Below are 26,294 nucleotides of genomic sequence, written 5' to 3'. Positions count from 1 at the left end.
TCACTAAACCTAAAGTCCCCGTTTCCCCCACCCCCCCCTCACCAAACTCTTATTCTATCATGAGCCACGCTCCTCGTCCATCGTTCCCATCGCTATGGCTTATGAGGAAAGACTGAACAGGCTGGCATAGTAACCACTAGAGTTTAAAAGAGTAAGAAATTACTTGCTTGAAACATTGAAGATTCTAAGGGATCTTGACAGGTAGATAAAGAATGAAAATCTCTTGTGGGAGAATCTAGAATTAGGGGTCACAATTGATAATGAGACATGAAAACAGATGAGAGTTTTTTTCCCTTAAAGGTTGAGTCTCTTTGGAACTCTTCATGCAGAAGAATTTTGAATATTTTTAAGGCAGAGGTGAATAGTTTCTTGTTGAGAAAGGGGGTGAAAAGTTAATGGGTTTAGGTCGAAATATGGATTTGAGTTTACAATCAGATCAGCCATTATCTTATTGAATGAAGGAGTAGGGGAAGTCATAGAAGCAGATATGACAACAAGATTTAAAAGGTATTTAGATGTATGAACAGGCAGGGAATAGAGGGATACAGGCAGATAGGGTTAGTTTAGAATGGGATCATGGCACAGAGATGTGTCTGTTCCTGTGCAATGCTGTTCTAAGTACTATATTAGCACATTTTTATGTAAACTACTATATCGTCAATGACCCTGAATGTTGGCAGGTCCTTGAAAACTCAACATCTGCTGTATTTCCCTTAGTTTGCTGAATCTTTGCCAAAATTTAAATCAGTGAGTCAAGCATAAACTGCCTCCAATATTCATAAACCCCAGACATTGTTTTCACTCACATTTAACTTAAATTTCACCAAGTTGACTTAATGGCCTGTTACTTCCTGAGAGATTGTTTTCCCCTTTTATTTAGCAATTCTTGTCTGTCAGTCTTTTGGCACAATTCCCAGGTCCAAAAATTTATGGTTACCATTTCTGCAATTTTCCCTTAAACCAAATAGGGAAGGATTGACAATCTTGTGTTTAAGTAGTATCTTTCACCACAACAGACCATGCCCAAGCACTTTACAGCTAAAGAAGGGGTTTTCCCCCAGGTGCTCCGGTTTCCTCCCATAGTCCAAGGATGTGCAGGTTAGGTGAATTGGCCATGCTAAATTGCCCATAGGGCAGGGATGTATATCTGGGCGCATTACTCTGGGGAAATGTAGAGCAATGGAGTAAGTGGGATGGGTGTGGGTGGGATACTCTTTGCAGAGTCGATGAAGATTTGTTGGACCAAATGGCATGTTTTAGAGTTTTTATGATTGTAGTCACTATTGTAATGTTCGAACCTCGGCAGGGTGTTTACACACATGTATTAATTGTAACACTCAGTGATAATGCTACTTATTCAGATTTTAGTGATGCTGGCTGTAGGATAAATATACACCAGAACACCATCCTGAGATTAATATTTTTAAAGACAGGCTGTTTTCTTGTTGTTTGTTTCATTATTTTTATGCAAATCTTCTACTTCTCTGGCAGGTTTCTAAAAACCTTGTTCGCTCCATCCTGTATAAATGGGAGCCAAGTATTTAAGAACTGTTCCCCAGACAGTACAAGATGGGCCAATCGACGAAGCCCTTTTTAGCTTTCCTTTTCTTTTGAAAAAAAGTCAGCATTTCCCTCTATGGTGCCAACAATGCATTCATTAGATTAGATTAGATTAGATTAGATTAGATTAGATTAGATTACAGTGTGGAAACAGGCCCTTCGGCCCAACAAGTCCACACCGACCCGCCGAAGCGAAACCCACCCATACCCCTACATTTACCCCTTACCTAACACTACGGGCAATTTAGCATGGCCAATTCACCTGACCCTGCACATCTTTGTGACTGTGGGAGGAAACCGGAGCACCCGGAGGAAACCCACGCAGACACGGGGAGAATGTGCAAACTCCACACAGTCAGTCGCCTGAGGCGGGAATTGAACCCGGGTCTCAGGCGCTGTGAGGCAGCAGTGCTAACCACTGTGCCACCGTGCCGCCCATCTTCTATATTTTAGTCTTTCCAATCTCCTTGCTGCTTTTATTTTCTACGAGTTCCTTTTGTCATTCTTTTAAGTATGGCACGATGGTTCAGTGGTTAGCCCTGCTGCCTCACAGCGCCAGGGTTTGATTCCACCCTCAGGCAATTGTCTGTGTAGAGTTTGCACGTTCTCCCTGTGTCTGCGTGGGTTTCCTCCCACAGTCCAAAGATGTGCATGTTAGGTGGATTGGCCATGTGAATTTGCCCCCATGGTGTCCAGGCTAAGTGGATTAACTGTGGTAAATGTTGAGTTTGATTAGAATGCTGTTCAGAAGGTTGGAGTAGACTCGATGGCCCATGTGGCCTCTTTCTGCACTGTGAGGAATCTATGATCTACTTGCTGGGGAGCCTTTGCCATTTATGATTCTCAGTACTCCTTACTGTAGGAGTACATTTAAACTGTGCATCATCTGTCTAGTATTCAAATATCTCCTGCTTGCCCTGTTTTATTTTTCCAATTCATCTAGGTGTAATCCCTCTGAATAACAGTTCAGTTGGCTGACTTCCTGCTCACCTTACCATTGAATTCCTCAATTCAATTTGATTCTTGCATACTTAGTCATATTTAGGGGAAGTGATGCTGTAGTGATAATGTCACTTGACTGGTCATCCAGGACCCCTGGCTAATTTTCTGGGAGCTAGGGTTCAAATCCCACCAGGACATGTGTGAAATTTTAACTCACTAAGAATTTGGACTGTTGTAATTAGTATCAATTGTCAGAAAGACCCTTCTTCTTCGGGAAAGTTCTTCAGGGAAAGAAATCTGCCACCACCCTTGTCTGATATGGTGTACATGTGACTTGAGACTCAGTGTGGCTGACTCTTAACTGCGCTCTGCCAATTTCTTAATTGTCCAATAAATGCTGACCTAGCCAAAGATGCCCATGTCCAATAACTTTTGATAAAATTGTCTCCTCTTATGTCGCCTTAATTAAAATCAGCAAGCCAGCAACTTCCTCCTCAAAAAGAAAGTACTGCACCTGAAATTAAACTGAGTGCTGGAGAAATTCTGGAGTTCTGATAGCATCTCTAGAAGGGGAGGTGGAGTTCACATTTCAATATGAGTGACTTCTTCAGATCTGGACTCAAGTAGAAATGTGACAGAATTCATGCTGTTGAAAGTGGGGTGGTGGGGGCGAGTGAGGAATAACAAAAGAGAAGAACTGGGATACAATAGAGGGTGGGATAAATAAATTAACAAAGATGTCCATAAGACCAATGAGTCATAGAAACAGAAGTAGCCCATTCAGCCACCATTCAATGAGATCGTCGCTGATCTGACCACCTTCAACTCAACTTTCTTGCCTTTTCCCCAAAACCTTTGATTCTGTTACTGCTTAAAAGTCTAACTGAACCTTAAAATGCTTAACCACCCAGCCTCAACAGCCTTTTGATGGCCCACAGATTCGTAACCTTCTAACAGAAGAAATGCCTCATCTATGTCATAAATGTATGATGGGTTATTGTGAGATTATATCCTCTAGTCCTCAGGAGTGAAAGCAATCTTTACATGTCTACCCTGTCAAGTTCTCTTAAGTATCTTGTACATTTCAATAACATCACTCATTCTTCAAATTCCAACAAGTACAGGTTCAATCTCAGCCTCTCCATACCAGGTATCAGCCTAGTGAACCTTCTCTGGACTGCCTCCAATATAAGTGTCACGGTGGCTCAGTGGTTAGCACTGGTGCCTTACAGCACCAGGCACCTGTGTTCAATTCCCACCTCAGGCAGCTGTTTGCACATTCTCCTCGTGTCTGCATGAGTTTCCTCTGGGTTCTCGGGTTTCCTCCCACAGTCCAAAGATGTACAGGTCAGGTGAATTGGCAATGAGAAATTAGTCAGGGGAAATATTGGGTAGGAGAATGGGTCTGGGTGGGCTACTCTTCGGAGGGTTGGTGTGGACTTGTTGGGCCAAATGGGCTGTTTCTACAGTTTAGGTAGTATAATAAGTGTATCTTTCCATTGATAAGGGGCCCAAAACTGTTCACAGTATTACAGCTGTACCTTGTATAATTTTAGCAAAACCTCCCCTACCTTTATGCTCCATTCACTTTGGAATAATGGCTAATATTCCATTTGCCTTCCCAATGACCTTGGCTAGCTTTTTGTGATTCCTGCCTAAGGACTGCCAAATTCCTTTGTTCTGTTGCTTTGTCATTTGAATGGTACTCGCTCCTCTCATCTTCTTGTTAACATTGGATAACCTCACATTTCCCCACATTATCTGCTGTGTGCCAAGTTTTTGCTCACTCACTGAACCACCGCATATTTCTCTGAAGACGCTTTGTGCTATCCTTTCCACTTGCCTTCCCACGTTTTTTTGTGTCATCTGTAAACTTGGCTCCAGTACATTCACTTTTTTTATCTAAGTCATTTATATGTTCTAAATAGCTGGAGCTCTAGCATCCCTGTGGCACACCAATAGTTATTCGTTGCCATCACAAAGGGACCATCCAGCTTCCAACTATATTTTATTAACTAGCCAAGTCTATATCCATGCTAACTATAGTACCTCCAATGCCATGGGCTCTTATTCTGTAGTATAATGAATGGTACCTTATGAAAAACCTTTTGAAAATCCAAATATATTACATACACTGCTTCCCTTTATCTATTCTATTACTTCTTCAAAGAATTCTAGTAAATTTGTCGGGCATGCTTGAAGCCATGCTGATTCCTCTTCATGTTATGTATTTCTAAATGCTTTGCTATACATGCTTTACAATAGTCTAAAATTTTCTCAGTATCAAGCATTAACTGCTCTCTAGTTTAATTGTTTTTGTCACCTTTCCTTTATTAAATAACGGTGTTACTTTGTCATGATACGAAGGGCAATGGAAGTGGTCATAAAGATACAAAGCATTGGTTCAGAGGGAAAGTGAATGGCCAAATAACAAATCACTCCATCCACAAGAAAAATCATGAGACACAAGTTTAAGACCAGCATGTAGCAAAAATAAAAGCAGCATTGAAAAGGCGAAAAGAGTTTTTTTTGTCTGATGTTGAGTCCAGGAGCTAAAAATGTCCATACAGAAGATGAGGTTCTGTTCATGGGCCTGATGATGGGCTTTGCTAAAACTGCATCTGACCGTGACCAGAAATTTGAGCCTGAGAGCAAACTGGAGAATCACGTTCACAAACAACTGGAAGGTCAGCATGATGCTTGCAGATTGGGTGGTGGTCTCTGAAGGCAATCACCCAGTCTGCGATTGGTGTCCCCAGTGTCCTGGTGACAACATTGTGAACACAGGAAACTGGATTGAGTAATGCCCAAGTAAATCATTGTTTGGGACTTTGGACTGTGAGGTGGAAGAAAAGTAAGTGTTATACTGCAGAGGAAAGAGAAGAATCCCTTCGGAATGCTGATGTCTTTGGTAGTGACATCGTGCTGGAGCTGTTGGAAATGATGGAGGATAATCCTTTAAATACAAAGGCTGGTGGGGTGGAAAGTGAAGACGAGGGGAGCCTAATTTCACTTCTGGGAGCGAGGGTAAGCTGTGAAAGCAGAAATGGCAACTTGATCTTTCAATGTGCAACTTACTATTTGAGCCACAGACCTATTCCGTGATGCCTTGACATTCTGACTAAAGTCCTTTTCTGAGCCCAGTTTGAATCCCCAATATTACAATTTAGTTTCTGCAAGGGATCTCTGTAACTTAGACTCTTTCTGCTTATTCCTGGTCTGCAATATGCTGCCAGTGGAATAATACCTTCCTCTGTCTTAAACTCAAATGCAGGGAATTCCCTGACCACTACCAAATAATTAAAAATAATTGTTTTGTCCTGTGGTTATAATTAATCAGACTGCCTGTGCCATCTTTTCTTTCTCATTCTCTCCTGTGGTACTGATATTTAGGTGTCAGTTCAGTTTGGTTGGAGCCAAGCTTCCATCAAGATGGCATGGTGATGTATTAGTGTCATTCTAAAGTTCCACCACTTACTTTAGTGACATTCCATAGTTCTATCACTTACTTCTAATCCTTTACCAATTCATAAATGATCTATTCTTCCTTTCATTCTTAAGTTAGAATGCCTTTTGATGCTTGACTAATCATAAACTGCAGCTGAATGGTTAATCACAGTCCTTTACTCTGTCCCCCAGTATGTATAATTTTCTTTTTTTTATCAGTTATTTGATCTAGTTCCTGTTTAAATGTTGGAATATCTGCATCAATGCTGAAATATTGTTTGCTTTTTGAAGATTCCTCTCGATTTACCCAGGTTTTGCATTATGGTTTAGGGGAACAACCGGTTTTGTTCTCATCACCTCAGTTAGTGGGTGATGTTGTCATAGTAATAATAGCTTTGGCATTTATATTTATATGTCAAGTGTTACAACGTGCATAGAAGCAGAGTTAGAAATAGTCATCAGTTTACATAATAATTGACAAAATCATAAAGATTAAATTTAACGCCAAAAAGACAAGAAAAGTATTGAATTCCTAGACACTACAGTATTTAAATTGATACAAGATAATAATCGCAGCTTTACAAAATTTATTTTTGAAATAACTGATACATTTTTTTGACATGTGAAAAGCTATCACCATAAGTGCACTTTCTGCAAACTGCTGAGGTCACAGTTGATGTATTTCCATTGCACATGCTTAAAGCTGGATCATTTTACAACTCCATTTGTTTTTCCGATCTAAATTTCCGATCTAAACATCCAAATGCAATTCAGTGTTTATTGCATTTAGACCGACTACACCTTTGTAAATGTTGTAGCTCGTGAACTGACACAACCTTAAACTGGAGATATTGTATTCATTTACAAGGCATTCATCATCCAAACGAGTTTAGGTTTTCTTAGATCCCAGTTGGCGAGGATGTCCTCACCTCGCAGCGTCCTTCTCCATCTTGCCTCTCGCTGCCAGCTCTTCCCCACTTTGTCTCTTGCAGCCTTCTCCCTTGTCATGTTTCTCGCCACTTCCCTTGCACCTTACAGCTTATTTTTCCTCAATAACCCCTTCCTTTTGCTTCCTCCTCTTCCCCCATCCCACCTAATAGCCTCCACCATTCTTAAACCTTCTTGTAGCCACCTCCTCCTGCCCTCCCTCTCTTTCCCTCAAGCCCACCCTCCCTTTAACTCTCATCTTGGAGACAAAATTCATGGATCAATAAAAGTGAAAGTCCCCATGAGAATGTGTATCAGGTATGAGCAGGTCGGGAAAGAGTTAAGTTTTGAGTTTTGTGAAACGAGGTTCAGCCGAGCATGACTCAGATCAGATAAGAACTTGCAGTTAACAATGGGGTGCTGAAGGCAAGAGCAATGGGTTAACAAGGTGGAAAAGCATTCATTATGTAAAGCCATTTAACAAGATGAGGTAATATTCACTATGTGAGGTCAGTTTAACAAGGTGGGAAGTATTCATTATGTGAAGCCAGTTATTCATTGTGAGACAGCAGATGGCTTAATCTTAACCACTGAGCCACCGTGTTGCCCCACGTAAATCTTGTGATACAGACAGAAAGAGACTGCACTGCTCCCCATGTCTCATTTGACTGAGACTGGAACGGTCTATACCAGGGCCAGAACAGTGACTGGTTCTGATAGATGACATGGTGTTTGAGATGGGGACATTCCAGAGTAAGAATATGTATTGCCAACTTGTTGTAAATATACCACTAACATTGATCACTGTCATTGCATTGCAATATTATTGAAAGCATTCTTCCTTTTAAGTAGTAGTTTCTGATATGTCTTCAGTTTGTTTTCCTCTAATTTGATAACCACTTCATCTGCGCCTGATTGGATTTGAGGTAATATTTGTAGCTGACTAGAATATTTAGACAGATTTAATTGGAAGCACTAGCTTTCGGAGCGCTGTTCCTTCATCAGGTGGTTATCATCTGATGAAGGAACGACGCTCTGAAAGCTAGTGCTTCCAATTAAACTTGTTGGACTATAACCTGGTGTTGTGATTTTTAACTTTATACACCCCAGTCCAACACCGGCATCTCCAAGTCTAGAATATTTGGCAATGGCTTCTGTTCCTTTCCAGCTCCTGCATGTTACCTCCAGAGTGCCCAATATCATCCTCTGCACCTTGCTGCTCTCCCAAGGGTTTACCACCTGGGTACCCTCACTGATTGAGAGGTGAGCACATGAACCCATATCCTGCCGTTTTTTAAAAAAATGGTCCTGCTGGACTCGAAGCATTAACTCTGTTTCTGTTTGCATAGGTACTGCCAGACCAGCTGACATTTTCCAGCACTTTGATTTAATTACTGCCTACTTCCTTGATGTTACAATGTACCAGCTTTGAGTAGTACCAGAGGGTATTTTATATTCATCTAAAAAAGTAGACAGTGTTCAGTGCCTTCTCTGAATAACAGTACCTACAACAGTGTGGCATCTCCTCGGTGCTGCACTGTATTGTTCACCTGCACGATACATTCATTCGTCTCTCAAAAATAATACTTGAAACCATGACACACTGAATCACACAAGGTGAAGGGTGGAAGGTATAGGGGAGATGTCAGGGGTGGGTTCTTTACCCAGAGAGTGGTGGGGGCATGGAATGCGCTGCCCGTGGGAGTGGTAGAGTCGGAATCATTGGCGACCTTTAAGCGGCATTTGGATAGGTACATGGATGGGAACTTAATCTAGGTTAGAAGTTCGGCACAACATTGTGGGCCGAAGGGCCTGTTCTGTGCTGTATTGTTCTATGTTCTAAGGTAACACACAGTAGGCAATGTAGCATAAGCGACAGGAGGCAGAGTGTTATGTTTAAGATCAGGGTGTAATGGAGCAGGCCAGAACTCAAAATATTTTAAAAAGGTAGCCTCAACCCTCACATTTTCTTCTTTTAAAGGCAGATGGTGTGATGCAGCTGGTCAAAACAATTCAGCTTTAAGCAAAACACAATTTATTTAAACACTACAGTTGCAACATGAACAGAAGAAAATGGAATTTAGACTAACCTAACTATTGGATGCAGCAACTTAATTAAGGAACTGTTCCAATCCAGTAACGTCCCATGAACACACCCCTTGGCATAAAGGTAATTTGAAACACAGATTCTTACAGGCAGGAGGGAACAACATCCAAAGATATTTCAGAGAGAAAGTAAAAAAAAAAGGCTATCAGGAAACATTACTGAAGTTTGCAACCTTCCCTGGACTCCAGCTACTTGTGACTGCCACAGCTAAATCAAACTAACAAAAACCCTGAACTGGGAGAACTGGCCACTCCCTGGCCACTACTAAAATGAGCTCTTTCTAAGCCTCTTGCACCTCTGCCTTTACAACCTCCCTTTAAAAAAAACTGACAAAATAACCTTGTTTAAGTGGCAGGGTTGTCACAAGGGACATCTGTCATATATAGGATAAGAATATATCAGGTAACAGGATGACTTGAGACATTTTACATACCATTGTGTATTTTTAAAATGTATTCACCATTACATTTTGAAAACACGGCGACCAATTTGTACAAAGCTGAGTTCAGAACCAATATCTGAGAGATAATTTCCGATATCAGCATCCCAGGGAAGTAACTGGAGAAAAACTGAATGGGAAGTCAACAGGAAAATTGAAGGTTGACTTTTTCTGAACTTGCAGATGATGAGGGCAAGTAGTTCTTGGAAATGCAGAACAGTCTGATTGTACATCAGGGAGATATTGGAAAGCTGCCATATTGACAGTTGAGTACATATGAGGAATTGAACCTGCTCAGTATCCAGGTATAGACTGTGAACACTCCCTGGGTGTTGGAATATGTCTTTGGAGACCCATATCTGCTACAAAAGCTGGACCTTGGTAAAATTCAGTTCACTTGAAATCTCTGGGTAAAGTAACTTTATTGTCCATGCAAAACATTCTTCCAAAAACTGCATGGCATACTGCCTTCTACAAAGATGTATTTTAACCCTTTATGAGCTGACTCTTCATATTATTAAATATTGTGAAAGTATTTTACTGTGACTTCAGTGCACATATTGTACTATAAGTGAATTAATTATCTTCAGTTCAAACGTCACAATTTGACAGTGTGATATCTGGATTAGACAAGACAAACTGATGTGTGTGTGAGGAATAGGGGAATTCAACACTTCGAGTCCATTCAGCCTTTAATTAGACTATGGTTGACCTGTCAGAGGGAGTCATCAACCCAAAGAGACACTGCCACTTTCACAACAAGTTTGAGAATACAGTCTTTATCACAAAGGTAGGTAAGAGAAGTAAGTTGTGAACACGACAGAAGGAAGCTACAAAAATAGGTTGGGAATTGCCAAGTATTTAGCCAGTGGAATGTAATGTGGGAAAGTGTAATGTCATTTGTATTTGGCAGGCAAAATAGGTATCCTCCATGGACAGCGCGGTGGCTCAGTGGTTAACACTGCTGCCTCACAGCACCAGGGACTCAGGTTCAATTCCAGTCTCGGGCAACTGACTGTGTGAAGTTTACGCACTCTCCTCGTGTCTGCGTGGGTTTCCTCCAGGTGCTCCGGTTTCCTCCCACAGCCAAAAGATTTTGCAGGTTAGGTGAATTGGCCATGCTAAAATTCCACATAGTGTTCAGGGGTAGTGTAGGGTAGTGTAGTTAGGTGCATTAGTCAGAAGTAAGCATAGTCTACATAGAACATAGAAGAATACAGTGCAGTACAGGCCCTTCGGCCCTCGATGTTGCGCCGATCCAAGCCCACCTAACCTACACTAGCCCACTATCCTCCATATGCCTATCCAATGCCCGCTTAAATGCCCATATTGAGGGAGAGTCCACCACTGCTACTGGCAGGGCATTCCATGAACTCACGACTCGCTGAGTAAAGAACCTACCCCTAACATCTGTCCTATACCTACCCCCCCCTTAATTTAAAGCTATGCCCCCTTGTAATAGCTGACTCCATACGTGTAAAAAGATTCTCACTGTCGACCCTATCTAAACCCCTAATCATCTTGTACACCTCTATCAAGTCACCCCTAAACCTTCTTTTCTCCAATGAAAACAACCCCAAGTGCCTCAGCCTTTCATCATATGATCTTTCTACCATACCAGGCAACATCCTGGTAAACCTCCTCTGCACCCGTTCCAGTGCCTCCACATCCTTCCTATAGAATGGCGACCAAAACTGCACACAATACTCCAGATGCGGCCGCACCAGAGTCTTATACAACTGCAACATGACCTCAGTACTCCGGAACTCAATTCCTCTACCAATAAAAGCCAGTACGCCATATGCCTTCTTCACCGCACTATTTACCTGGGTGGCAACTTTCAAAGATCTGTGTACATGGACACCAAGATCCCTCTGCTCATCCACACTACCAAGTATCCGACCATTAGCCCAGTACCCCATCTTTTTGTTACTCTTACCAAAGTGAATCACCTCACACTTAGCTACATTGAACTCCATTTGCCACCTTTCTGCCCAGTTCTGCAGCTTATCTATATCCCGCTGTAACCTGCCACATCCTTCCTCACTGTCTACAACTCCTCCGCCTTTCGTATCATCTGCAAACTTGCTCACCCAACCTTCTAACCCCTCCAGGTAATTTATAAAAATGAATGTAGGGAATGGGTCTGGGTGGGTTTCTAGTCAGAGGGTCGATGTGGACTTGTTGGGCTGAAGGGCCTGTTTCCATACTGGAGGAATTCTAATTCTCATAAATGAATCACAAACAGTGTGCAGGTATAGAAAGTATTCCAGAAAGCAAAGATAACATTGTCATTAATCATGAAGGGAATTGAATACAAAAATACTTGTGCAAAGTTCACATGAATATGGCTGTTTATGTATTAGATTAGATTAGATTACTTAAAGTGTGGAAACAGGCCCTTCAGCCCAACAAGTCCACACCGACCCGCCGAAGCGCAACCCACCCAGACCCATTCTCCTACATTTACCCCTTCACTATGGGCAATTTAGCATGGCCAATTCACCTAACCTGCACATCGTTGCAACTGTGGGAGGAAACCGGAGCACCCGGAGGAAACCCACGCAGACATGGGGAGAATGTGCAAACTTCACACAGTCAGCCGCCTGAGGTGGGAATTGAACCTGGGTCTCTGGCGCTGTGAGGCAGCAGTGCTACATATGTTTCAGTTATCCAAGACATTGATGTTGCCACGTATGGAATTCTATGTGCAGTCTTGGTCATCTTATTTAGAGAAGATTTTCTAGACTAATAGCTAGGATGGGCAAGTTAACATCGCTACACTAGATGCAGTTTAGAAGAGCAAGCGATGACTTGACTGAAATGTAAGATTCTGAGGGGACCTGACAGTGCAAATGTGGCGGAGATGTTTCCACTTGTCTAATATTTTAGAACTAGCGGTCACTTTAAAAGTAAGGGCTTGCACATTTAAACAGATGAGAATGTTTTTCTCATGGAAGGCTGAGCATTTTGTTTCTAAACTCTGTTTCCATCACCTTTTGAGGAAAGAGAATGTTTTGAATATTTTTAAGGCAGAGGTGAATAAATTGTTCAAGGGAGTGGAAGTTTATCGAGGGTAACTGAGAATGTGGAGTAATCAGATCAGCCTTGTTCATAAATGGCAGAGTAAGTTCAAAGGCTGAGGGGCCAACTCCTGCTAAGTTGATTTTATTTTAAATGATATTTTACATCTTTCAGACTTGATTCCAAGACAGTTTTAATCAAAATCTCATCTCCCACTCTTTCCCCAAGTTCTCTTCTCATGTCAATTCTTTTGGGTGAACTTTAAAAGGTTGTGAGCTGCAGAATCATGGCCCGGTGATTTTATTGTCTCCAGTGAGGAAGCTTGTCAAGGCCGCAAGAGTTTCAGTGGAATGAAACTTTCAACACCGATGTACACCTTCCCTCCCTCTCCCACCCTTCACCTCTCTGTCTCCGTTTCACTTGAGAGCTATTGCAAAGTGAGATGATTTTATTGATAAAACAGAGCTCACTGATAGCTTTGGACTGTCCAGTTTATCATAATACAACTCCGCCACCCACTCCTGTTGATCTTTCTGCTGAGCGATGTTACAGTAGTTTCAGACTGAGCTGCTGATTTGTATCTCAAAAAACAAAGAAAATTTACAGCCCAGGAACCGGCCCTCCAAGCCTGAGCCGATCCAAATGTACTGTCTAATTCTCATAGAGTCATAGAGATGTACAGCATGGAAACAGACCCTTCGGTCCAACCAGTCCATGCCGACCAGATATCCCAACCCAATCCAGTCCCACCTGCCAGCACCGGGCCCATATCCCTCCAAACCCTTCCTATTCAAAGACCATCCAAATGTCTTTTAAATGTCGCAATTGTACCAGCCTCCACCACATCCTCTGGCAGCTCCATACACGTACCACCCTCTGTGTGAAAAAGTTGCCCCTTAGGTCTCTTTTATATCTTTCCCCTCTCACCCCTCTAGTTCTGGACTCCCCGACCCCAGGGAAAAGACTTTGTCTATTTATCCTATCCATGCCCCTCATAATTTTGTAAACCTCTATAAGGTCACCCCTCAGCCTCCAGCGCTCCAGGGAAAACAGCCCCAGCCTGTTCAGCCTCTCACAGTAGCTCAGATCCTCCAACCCTGGCAACATCCTTGTAAATCTTTTCTGAACCCTTTCAAGTTTCACAACATCTTTCCGATAGGAAGAAGACCAGAATTGCATGCAATATTGCAACAGTGGCCTAACCAATGTCCTGTACAGCTGCAACATGACCTCCCAACTCCTGTACTCAATACTCAGACCAATTAAAGAAAGCATACCAAACACCGCCTTCACTATCCTATCTACCTGCAACCTGCTATGAACCTGCACTAAAGGTCTCTTTGTTCAGCAACACTCCCTAGTACCTTACCATTAAGTGTATAAGTCCTGCTAAGATTTGCTTTCCCAAAATGCAGCACCTTGCATTTATCTGAATTAAACTCCATCTGCAACTTCTCAGCCCATTGGCCCATCTGGTCCAGATCCTGTTGTAATCTGAGATAACCCTCTTTGCTATCCACTACACCTCCAATTTTGGTGTCATCTGCAAACTTACTAACTGTACCTCTTATGCTCGCATCCAAATTATTTATGTAAATGACAAAAAGTAGAGGGCACAGCACCGATCCTTGTGGCACTCCACTGGTCACAGGCCTCCAGTCTGAAAAAGAACTCTCCACCACCACCCTCTGTCTTCTACCTTTGAGCCAGTTCTGTATCTAAATGGCTAGTTCTCCCTGTATTCCATGAGTTCTAATCTTGCTAATCAAGTCTCCCATGGGGAACCTTGTCGAACGCCTTACTGAAGTCTATATAGACCACCTCTACCGCTCTCCCCTCATCAATCTTCTTTGTTACTTCTTCAAAAAACCCAATCATGTTTGTGAGACATGATTTCCTACGCACAAAGCCATACTGATGATCCCTAATCAATCCTTGCCTTTCCAAATACATGTACATCCTATCCCTCAGGATTCCCTCTAACAACGTGCCCACCACCGGCGTCAGGCTCACTAGTCTATAGTTCCCTGGCTTGTCCTTACCACCCTTCTTAAACAGTGGCACTACGTTAGCCAACCTCCAGTCTTCCGGCACCTCACCTGTGACTATCAATGATCCAAATATCTCAGCAAGAGGCCCAGCAATCACTCCTCTAGCTTCCCACAGAGTTCTCGGGTATATCTGATCAGGTCCTGTGGATTTATCCACCTCTATCCGTTTCAAGACATCCAGCACTTACTCCTCTGTAAGCTGGACATTTTGCAAGATGTCACCATCTATTTCCCTATAGTCTATATCTTCCATATCCACACAAAGACCACCTTGCTGATCCTTGAGGGCCCCTATTCTCTCCCGAGTTACCCTTTAGTCCTTAATATATTTGCCAAAGCTATCTCATGTCCCCGTTTTGCCCTCCTGATTTCCTTCTTAAGTATACTCCTACTTTCTTTACTCTTCTAAGGATTCACTCGATCTATCTTGTCTATACTTGACATATGCTTCCTTCTTTTTCTTAACCAAACCCTCAATTTCTTTAGTCTTCCAGTGTTCCCTATACCTACCAGCCTTCCCTTTCACCCTGACAGGAATATACTTTCTCTGGATTCTTGTTATCTCATTTCTGAAGGCTTCCCATTTTCCAGCCATCCCTTTACCTGCGAACATCTGCCTCCAATCAGCTTGCGAAAGTACTTGCCTAATACCATCAAAATTGGCCTTTCTCCAATTTAGAACTTCAACTTTTAGATCTGGTCTATCCTTTTCCATCACTATTTTAAAACGAATAGAATTATGGTCACTGGCCCCAAAGTGCTCCCCCACTGACACCTCAGTCACCTGCCCTGCCTTATTTCCCAAGAGTAGGTTAAGTTTTGCACCTTCTCTAGTAAGTATGCCAACATACTGAATCAGAAAATTGTCTTGTACACACTTAAAAAATTCCTCTCCATCTAAACCTTTAACACAGTGGCAGTCCCAGTTGATGTTTGGAAAGTTAAAATCCCCTACCATAACTACCCTATTATTCTTACAGTTAGCTGAGATTTCCTTACAAGTTTGTTTCTCAATTTCCCTCTGACTATTGGGGGGGGTCTATAATACAATCCCAATAAGGTGACCATCTCTTTCTTATTTCTCAGTTCTACACAAATAACTTCCCTGGATGTGTTTCCGGGAATATCCTCCCTCAGCACAGCTGTAATGCTATCCATTATCAAAAAGCCACTCCCCCTCCTCTCTTGCCTCCCTTTCTATCCTTCTTGTAGCATTTGTATACTGGAACATGAAGCTGCCAGTTCTGCCCATCCCTGAGCCATGTTTCCGTAATTGCTATGATATCCCAGTCCCATGTTCCTAATCATGCCCTGAGTTCATCTGCCTTCCCTGTTAGGCCCCTTGCATTGAAATAAATAGTTTAATTTATTTGTCCTACCTTGTCCCTGCCTGCCCTGACTGTTTGATTCACTTCTGTTCTCAGCTGTACCCGTTTCAGATCAATCTCTTTCGTCACTATCTCCCTGGGTCTCCCCCCCCCCCCCCCCCCCCCCCTCCCCAAGTAGCTCAAGCAAATTTCCCTGCCAGTATATTAGTCCCCTTCCAATTTAGGTGCAATCCGTCCTTCTTGTACAGGTCTCTTCTACCCCAAAAGAGATTCCAATGATCCAAAAATGTGAATCCTTCTCCCATACACCAGCTCCTCAGCCATGCATTCATCTGCTCTGTCCTCCTATTCCTGCCCTCACTAGCTCGTAGCACTGGGAGTAATCCAGATATTACTACCCTTGAGGACCCCCTTTTTTAAATTTCTGCCTAACTCTCTGTAATCTGCCTTCAGAGTCTGAACCATTTCCCTTCCAATGTTGTTGTTTCCAATGTGGGCAATGACCTCCTGCTGGCCCCTCTCCCCCATGAGAACATTCTGCACCCTCTCTGAGACATCCTTGATCCTGGCACCAGGGAAACAACACACCATTCTGCTTTTTCTCTGCTGGCCACAGAAACGTCTGTCTGTACCTCGGACTAAAGAATCCCCTAACACAATCGATCTCTTGGAAGCCGATGTACCCCTTGTTGCATTCGAGCCAGTCTCAAGACCAGAAACTTGGCTGTTCGTGCTACGTTCCCCTGAGAATCCATCACCCCCTACATTTTCCAAAACATCATACCTGTTTGAAATGGGTATATCCACAAAAGATTCCTGCACTAGCTGCCTACCTCTCTTACCCTTCCTAGAGTTAACCCATCTATGTGACTGTATCTGAGACATCCCCCCCTTCCTATAACTGTCATCCGTCACATACTGTTACTGTTGCAAACTCCTCATCGCTTCTATCTGTTTCTCCAACCGATCCACTCGATCTGATAAGATTTGCATCCAACAGCATTTATGCAGATATAATCCGCAGTAACCCTTAAACTCTCTTCAAGCTCCCACATCTGACAAAAATTGGAAGGGGACTAATATACATCTCACTGCAAAGGCCATTTTTGCTCCTTCACAATTTACAAACCCAGAAAATAACACCGTCTTATTCCTCTACAAACACTGCCCCAGGTTAAATTAATAGCTATGGCTTATATTTTAAGTTTAATCAAGAGACTTATCTCCAAAAACATATAATCAAGAAAGAACCCACTGTACTCACTACTACCTGTCGGTCAATTCCTAAGCATCTGTATCCCTCTGCTCCCCACCTACTCAAGCATTTGTCCAGATGCATCTTAAATGAATCTACCATGCATGCCTCTACCACCTCTGCTGGCAACGCGTTCCAAATGTGAAATACTTACTGCGTGTATCCCCCTTAAACTTTCCACCCCTCACCTTGAAAGCATGACCTCTCGTTATTGAATCCTTTACCCTGGGAAAAAGCTTGTCTCTATCCACCCTGTCTATACCCTTCATGATTTTGTACACCTTGATCAGGTCCCCCCACAATTTCCTTTCTTCTTATGAAAATAAACCTAACCTACTCAACCTTTCTTCATAGCTAGCACCTTCCATAGCAGTCCTCTCCCCTGCCTCTTTAATGAGGAGCCTCTGGGTCAGCATTCGGGGATGAGAATTTGGAGGTGCTGGGCGGTGGTGATGGTGCTGTATTAATTCTCCTCAGCAATGGCAAGTGTTCCTGTCCATTTTGTACAGGTGGATTCACATTGCCCTTTCATGATATTCATTGAGGTACAATTGATTTAATGGCTGATTACCAAGCCTGGGAATTATGAAAAGTGGACATTGCGGTACTGTATGACATTCAATTTCCACTTGTATTGAAACACATCTACCTTCAGCCTGACCACAAGCGTCGTAACTTGTGTTTTGGTTTTGGAATAGTAAATAAATTAACTGCCACATCAAAAACCAGGAATAAGCAAATGTTCAGGAGGTGCAACAGAGACTTGACAGGTTCAGCAATATCTTTTGTGAGGATAATAAGCAGAGGTGATGTGAATTAAATGGGACCATCTCTGAGGTTCGGGAACAGAGAAAGCTAAAGATTCCCACATCTAACTCATTGAGGGTGGCAGGTCAAGTTGAGACACTGTTAAAAAGCATAACAAGACTTTAGAAGACTGAGAGGGGATCTGATTGAGACAGATAAGATTATTAAGGGATTGGACACTCTGGAGGCAGGAAACATGTTTCCGCTGATGGGTGAGTGCCGAACCAGAGGACACAGCTTAAAAATACGGGTTAAACCATTTAGGACAGAGATGAGGAGAAACTTCTTCACCCAGAGAGTGGTGGTTGTGTGGAATGCTCTGCCCCAGAGGGCAGTGGAGGCCCAGTCTCTGGATTCATTTAAGAAAGAGTTGGATAGAGCTCTCAAGGATAGTGGAATCAAGGGTTATGGAGATAAGGCAGGAACAGGATACTGATTAAGGATGATCAGCCATGATCATATTGAATGGTAGTGCAGGCTCGAAGGGCAGAATGGCCTACTCCTGCACCTATTGTCTATAAGGAGTTCTTGGCTTCATGAAAAAGGCAAAGAGTACCGCAACAAAGTAATTGATGCAAAACCTTTTGTAAACCACTGTCTAGTTGCCATTCCTGATGAAGGGCTTTTGCCCGGAACGTCGATTCTCCTGCCCCTCGGATGCTGCCTGACCAGCTGTGCTTTTCCAGCACCACACTCTCGACTCTAATCTCCAGTATGCGCAGTCCTCACTTTCACCTAGCTGTACTATTATGGCCAATTGTAATACTCACCAATAAGGAAGGACGTTACAGCCTTGGAAAAGCATATGCAGGAAATATTTCAGGGATGAGAGCTGTCACTCCTGCAGAGAGACTGGCGATATCTGATTTGGGTTTGTTCAGAGCTGAGGGGCATCAGAGGAGATTTAATGCAGGTGTTGGATACTGTATACCAACATAGAAATCAGCGCAAAAGTAAGCCTTTCAGCCCCTTGAGCTTGCTCCACCATTCAATAAGATCATGCTGATAGACCTTAAATCTGCATTCTTGCATATCCCTGATCGCTTTTAACCCCTATGAGCCCTTTTACCCCTCTACTGTAAAAATTATTCAATAGCTCTGCTTCCAACTCCTTTTTCAAGAAGAGAACTGCAAAGACTGGTGACCCTCAGAAGATTGCCTCATCCTTGTTTTTAATAGGTGATCTGTAGTTCTAGATTCTCCAGTAGAGGAAGTATCCTCTCCACATCTGCCCTATCCAGTCCTCTGGATGAATCAAATCCCTCGTTACTCTTCTAAACCGCATCAGATACAAACCTAGCCTGTCCAATTCTTCCTCATCATCATACCTCTCATTCCAAGTTCCAGGTCTATAGGAAGCCTTCTCTGAATTAGCCCCAGTGCATTTGCATCCTGCCATCCTTCCAGCTCGATATTTCTCTGGGAGAAGGTGGCGCTTTTGATTGGGTAGTTAAAGATAAACTCTTATCAGTGGCAAAAGTTGCTACAAACTGTAGAAAACCCAGAATGAAGGTAATTGGTAAGAGAACCCAACCAGGAAGGCCCTGCCTGAAAGGGTTTTTTTGTATCCACTGGGATTTGGGTATCATCAGCTGGGTCAGCATTTATTACCTGTCTCTAGTTGCCCTTGAGACGATGGTGGCAAGCTGCCTTCTTGAACATCTGCACTCCTGGGCAGTTTTTCACATTGTTGGGTAGATGCCAATAAATATTGTGGCTGTACTGGAACAGCTTGACTGGGAGATACACCTGGTTCTGGAGCACAAGCCTTCAGCACTTTTGCTGGAATAAAAGCCCAGAAAATAGAAGTAGGCCATGATCATATTGAATGATAGAGTGAGGATCATGGCCTATCTCAGTGCTGCATTCCTGCTCGCTCCTTGTATTTCTTGACACTGTTTGTGTCCAGAAACTTATCCATTTGTCTTTTTAAATATATTCAGTGACAGTCTCCTCCACCTTTTGTATATGCTAGAGAATTCCACAAAGTTGACCACTCTCCGAATGACAAACGTCGTCCTCCTCTCAATTTGAAATGGCTTTCCTTGTATCCTAAGACCTTGTCCCCTTGTTCTGGGCCCCTGACCGGGGAAAATATCTTTTTGCTTCTAGTCTGCCTGTTTGTTTAGAATTTCTGTGCATTCCAGTAATATCCCCTTGAACATTCCAAAACTCCAGTGAATGCAGACCAGTTTAAATTAGATTACTTGGTGTGGAAACAGGCCCCTCAGCCCAACAAGTCCACACCGACCCGCCGAAGAGGGACCCACCCAGACCTATTTCCCTCTGACTGATGCACCTAACACTACAGACAATTTAGCATGGCCAATTCACCTAACCTGCACATCTTTGGACTGTGGGAGAAAACCGGAACATCTGGAGGAAACCCACGTAGATGCAGGGAGAATGTGCAAACTCCACACAGAGAGTTGCCTGAGGCGGGAATTGAACCCAGGTCTCTGGCACTGAGGTAGCAGTGCTAACCACTGTGCCACCGTGCTGCCCGTTTGACCCCATCTTTCTTCTTATAACAAACCTACCATCCCAGGGATCGGTCTGGTCAACTTTCATGGTACTCCCTGAATGGCAGATACATCCTTTCAGATAGAGACAAAAACTGCACACACCATTCCAGCTGTGGGCATACGAAGACCAATGTTTAACCTCAACTTGCTCTTGTATTGAAATTTAGCCATGATCATATTGAATGGAAGAACAGGCTTGAGGGGTCAAATGGCCTATTCATACTCATGCCTTCTAACAAACCATCTTGCAATGAAGGTCAACATATCATTTGTTTTCCTAACTCTATGCTTGCGGTCCGTTCTGGTGTACCAAAAAACATAGATTCCAATCGATCACCATTTAAATAATGCACTGCCATTTGTTTTCCTGCCAAAGTGGACAACTTCACATTCTTCTACATTGGACTGCACCTGCAATATATTTGCCGACTCATTCTACTTGTAAAAAATTGCCCTGAAGCATGTTTACATCCTCACTACTCAAATCCCACCTAATTTTGTTCGGCATGGACTGGTTGGACCAAAGGGTCTGTTACAGTACTGTATGACTCTAGTCGTGTCTGACAAAATTCTTAAAGTTAAGTTTGAGGTGGTGAGAAGCAGGATAGTTAAATGAAACCAGCAGATGTCATGTATGCACGTGACAATACAAATCAAATACAAATCAAAATCTAAATTCTGATTACCACAAGATGTTTAAGCTACCCTGCAAGGCTGTTTAGTGCATTAAGTTGGGGATTCGGTATGGATGAGAATTGACTAACAAATTGAAGCAAGTTGGGAATAGGGGGATGTTCTCAGGATAGGAATCTTTTACCTCGTGGAGTGCAACAGAGGTCTGCTAGGACCACTGTTATTTACACTACATATAAATAATGAATGATGAAATTAAACTTAACATACCATTGCCAAGTTTGTAGCTGACTTCAGTAGATGGGAAGGTTATTGCAAAGTGGTAGGGTGGAAAGTGAGGAGCTGGGGGGTTTTGTCCTTGTTACGGTTGGAAGGGTGGAGTTTGAGGGCAGAGGTACGGGATGTGGATGAGATGCATTGGAGGGCATCTTCAACCATGTGAGATGGGAAATTGCGATCTCTAAAGAAGGAGGCCATCTGGTATGTTCTGTGGTGGAACTGGTCCTCCTGGGAGCAGATACAGCGGAGGAATTCTGAATACGAGATGGCATTTTTGCAGGAGGTAGGGTGGGAAGAGGTGGGAGTCGGTGTGTTTGTTAAAAATGTCAGTGCCAAGTCGGTCATCATTAATGGAGATGGAGAGGTCCAGGAAGGGGAGGGAGGTGTCAGATGGTCCAGGTGAATTTAAGGTCAGGGTGGAATGTGTTGGTGAAGTTGATGAACTGGTCAACCTCCTCGCAGGAGCACGAGGTGGCGCCAATGCAGTCATCAATGTGGCGGAGGAAGAGGTGGGGAGTGGTGCCGGTGTAACTACGGAAGATGGACTGTTCTACGTAGCTGACAAAGAGACAGGCATAGCTGGGGCCCATACGGGTGCCCATGGCTACCCCTTTGGTCTGGAGGAAGTGGGAGAATTAAAAGGAGAAATTGTTAAGGGTGAGGACCAGTTCAGCCAAACTAATGAGAGTGTCAGTGGAAGGGGATGTCGGGACCCTTCTATTGCTGATGAAAGGCTTTTGCCCAAAACGTCGATTTTCCTGCTCCTCGGATGCTGCCTGACATGCTGTGCTTTTCCAGCACCACTCTGATCTACACTCTGGTTTCGAGCATCTGCAGTCCTCATTTTTGCCTATAAGTAGATGGGAAGGCAAGTGTGAGGATGACTCAAATCTACAGAGGAATATAGACAGGTTGAGCGAGTATGCAGAAATTTGGCAGTTGGATATAATGCGGGAAAATGTGAGGCTATGCATTTTGGCAGGAGAATAGAAGAGCTGAGTATTATTTAAATGCAGAAAAACTGTAGAAAACTACAGTGTGGAGGGATTTGGGGATCCCTGTCCATGAATTTCAAACTAGCATCCAAGTTCGGTGGCTGATGTGGACAGCAGATGGAATGTTGGCTTTTATTTCAAATGAGGTATAAAAGTAGGGAGGTCTTGCTAGAACTAGACAAGGGCATTAGTTTGGCCACAGCTAGAATACTGTGAACAGTTTTGGTCCCCTTATCTAAGGAAAGATATACTGACATTAGAGGCAGCCCAGAGAAGATTCCCTGCATTGATTTCAAGTCTGGGTGGATTTTCCTGTGAGGATTGGTTGGGTAGGTTGACTTCTGTTCATGGATGTTCAGTAGAATGAGGGGTAATCTTACTGAAACATAAAAGATGATGAGGGGACTTGACAGATGCTGAGAGGTTGTTTCCCCTACATCGGTGAGTCTAGGACCAAAGGACAACATTTCAGGTAAGGCGTCACTTGTTTAAGGTAGAGATAAGGAAGATGATCATCTTGTGAAATTCTTTACCACAAAGGGCTGTTGAAGATGGATCATTAAATACATTCAAGACAGATTTTTAATCAATAAGGGAAACAAGGGTCATGGGGATAAGACAGGAATGTGGAGTTGGAGATTTGCCTTGATCTCATTGAATGTTTAAGGTAGTGATTCATAGATTTCTGAATACCTGTGGCTTAGATGATGATCGGAATGGGGTAGGTAAAAGGCTTGAAATATTTGATCAGTCACAATTGTTTTGAATGGCTGGGCAAGCTCAATGTGCTGAATAAACTGAATTGCCAATCTTATTCCTCAACCCTCCCTACCTTACCATCATTCCACATGGCCAGTTAATCAGTCCAGTTCACTCTGACTTCATCAGTCAAACTCAGTAAATGTTAGTCTCGAACATCAATATCTAAGACCTTCTATTTAGCACCTATATTTGGACACAATATCAGATTACGTAAGAAGCCAAGTAATAAGTGCGGAAGTAGACCATTTGGCCCTTCAAGCATACTCTGTCATTCAGTGTTATCAAGACTAATCTTCGGCTTCAACAAAACATTTTCCACTCCGTTCCCCATATCCCTGCTTCCCTTGAAGACCAAAAATCTGTCTAGTTTATCTATGATCTCTGTTATTTAGTAATGAATTACCACAATCCAAAGAGTTACAGTTCTCTAGGTAATTAGATTTCTCTTCATCTCAGCCTTAATTATGAGCCCCTTATCACAAGACTGTGCCTTCCCCACCCGCTGCTGTAGATCCCTGAGTCATTGGAAGCAATCTCATAGTGACCACCTTGTCACACCCCTTCAGGTTTGTGTGCTTTAGTCAGGTCACTTCTCTGTCTTCAAAATTCAAAATAATATCGACCCAGGTCCATTCAACTTGTCATAATAGGACAGCTTAACCCAGTGACCATTTTAATAAAGTCTGTGCCTTCAGTGCAATTATTACCTTCTAAAACATATTGAGACGACACCTGCAGACAGTCCAGCCGATAGGTCTCACCAGTACTGATCTCTGGCCTGGCACACTGTCAGCTCCTTGCTACTGTTATTTACTGCTTTGCATCTACTGTGACTTCTTTATTTATACCAGAGTAAATGCAAATACATTGTTCTTAATAATTGGGACTCCAGTGAAGCTGGCTGACAGCATTTGAATTCTTAGAGGTAGCATTCTTGGTAATATTATAAATTGAGAGGAAGGTCATCCAGATCTTCAAAAGCATGTGGAGAAGTTGGTGGGATGAGTGGATAGGTGTCAGGTGCATTTCAATGTAGAGAAATGTGAAGTGATTTCTTTTCCTAGGAAGAATGCAGACAATGTATAATGAAAGTCCAACACTAAAGGGAGTGAAGGAGAAGAGGGTCATGGATGCAAATATAGATAAGTCATTGAAGGTGGCAGTGCAGGTAGAGAGAGTGATTAATAAAGCCTACTGTGTTCTGGGCTCTATTAATAGGAGTACAGAGTACAAGAGCAAACAGGTTATGTGTCTTATACAAAAATAACATGTTCAGCCTCAGCTGGAGTAGTTCTGGGCACCATCTTTAAGAAAGATGTGAAGTCAATAGAGAGAATGCAGAAAGGATTCATGAAAATAATTTCAGGGATGAGGGAGATACAAAAATAGATTGGTGAATTTGTGCTTGTTTTTCTTGGAGAAGAGAAGGTTGTGGGCGGCACGGTAGCACAGTGGTTAGCACTGCTGCTTCACAGCGCCAGAGACCCGGGTTCAATTCCCGCCTCAGGCGACTCTCTGTGTGGAGTTTGCACATTCTCCCCGTGTCTGCGTGGGTTTCCTCCGGGTGCTCCGGTTTCCTCCCACAATCCAAAAATGTGCAGGGGTTAGGTGAATTGACCATGCTAAATTGCCCGTAGTGTTAGGTGAAGGGGTAAATGTAGGAGAATGGGTCTGGGTGGGTTACACTTCGGCAGGTCGGTGTGGACTTGTTGGGCCGAAGGGCCTGTTTCCACACTGTAAGTAATCTAATCTAATCTAGGTTGAGAGGAGATTAATTGAGATGTGTAAAAATCATATGGAGCATGTACAGAGTGGATGGGAAGAAACTTCCCACTTGTGAAATGATTGAGAATGAAGTTCAAGGTAGTTAGTAAAAGAAATAAAGAAAACATTTTCACACAGTGAGTGGTTCAGATCTGGAATGTGCAGTCTTGAGAGTGGGGAGGCATTTGGGAAAGAGCTACTTCAAAAGAAACAATATGCAGAGTTGTGGTAAGAAGGCAGGACAATGGCAGCAAGTGAGATTCTCATTGGACAGTTGATGCAGACACAATGGGGCCGAATGGCCTGTTATGATGTAATCCATTCTGTTGACTGGATGTGCTTCCCACATTCTGAGCTCATTATGTTATGGGAAGCTTACAGCAGGGAGAGTTTTTACTTCAGAACAAACACTGTTCCTGTAGCTTCCTGAAGCACCCTGCCATAAACTCTATTTTCTGCTGCAGGAACTAAAGGTCTGGATGCTAAGAGCCATATCTTGGTGATGAGCTCACTCTCTTTGGGTTGTTGTTGACTGATCTTCACCTTTTATCTTCCCTAATAGGGGAATCAGGACTTGGCAAATCAACTTTGATCAATTCGCTCTTCCTGTCAGACTTGTACTCCAAGGAATACCCTGGGCCCTCCCTCAGGATCAAGAAGACTGTCCAGGTGAATGATGTTTTCATGTGCAGGTGTGCACCTGTGTGTTCGTGGGCATGTGTTCACGTGGGTTTGTACAGATTGGTTTGTGCATATGTTTGTGTGTGTGTGTGTCCACATGTATAGTTGTTGGCTTTCTGAGCAGGCTGAGACCAATCAGCTCCTCTGGCCCATTCATGCATTCAATGATAGAACAAAGTAGAATACAGTACATGAACAGCCCCTTCGGCCCTCCAAGCCTGCACTGATCCAGATCCTCTATCAAAATCTGTCGCCTATTTTCCAAGGATCTGTATCCCTCTGTTCCCAGCCCATTTATGTATCTGTCCAATTATGTCTTAAATGATGCCATGATTTAAATGGGCGATATGGTGGCACAGTGGTTAGCACTGCTGCCTCACAGCGACAGAGACCCAGGTTCAATTCCCGCCTCAGGCGACTGACTGTGTGGAGTTTGCACATTCTCCCCGTGTCTGCGTGGGTTTCCTCCAGGTGCTCCGGTTTCCTCCCACAATCCAAAAATATGCAGGTCAGGTGAATTGGCCATGTAGTGTTAGGTGAAGGGGTGAATGTAGGGGAATGGGTCTGGGTGGGGTCGGTGTGGACTTGTTGGGACGAAGGGTCTGTTTCCACACTGTAAGTAATCTAATCATGCCTGTCTCTACCATTTCCTCTGGTGACACGTTCCAGGTACCCACCACTGTCTGCATAAAGAACTTTCCACGCACATTTCCTTTAAATGTTCCCTCTTTCACCTTGAACTCGTGACCCCTAGTAATTGCGTCCCTC

At 43.2% G+C, this 26,294-nt stretch overlaps 1 protein-coding gene across 3 annotated transcripts in view; it reads left to right on the top strand.

The window, feature by feature from the left end:
* The window catches only part of LOC122558656 (septin-7-like), a 99,695-nt gene that overhangs the window by 19,635 nt on the left and 53,766 nt on the right, over positions 1-26,294 (top strand). For all 3 annotated transcript variants that reach the window (XM_087996119.1, XM_087996118.1, XM_087996117.1), the window contains exon 3: positions 25,408-25,514. In XM_087996119.1, coding sequence (XP_087852245.1) covers positions 25,408-25,514 — 107 coding nt within the window. The remainder of the gene's footprint in view (positions 1-25,407; positions 25,515-26,294) is intronic.

The sequence above is a fragment of the Chiloscyllium plagiosum genome, unplaced genomic scaffold, assembly GCF_037043375.1.
Source record: "Chiloscyllium plagiosum isolate Xiang-an unplaced genomic scaffold, Cpla_swu_hap1 HiC_scaffold_17, whole genome shotgun sequence".
Taxonomy (NCBI): domain Eukaryota; kingdom Metazoa; phylum Chordata; class Chondrichthyes; order Orectolobiformes; family Hemiscylliidae; genus Chiloscyllium; species Chiloscyllium plagiosum.
Note: the sequence above shows the minus strand (reverse complement) of the source record. Positions and strands in the feature narration are given on the sequence as shown.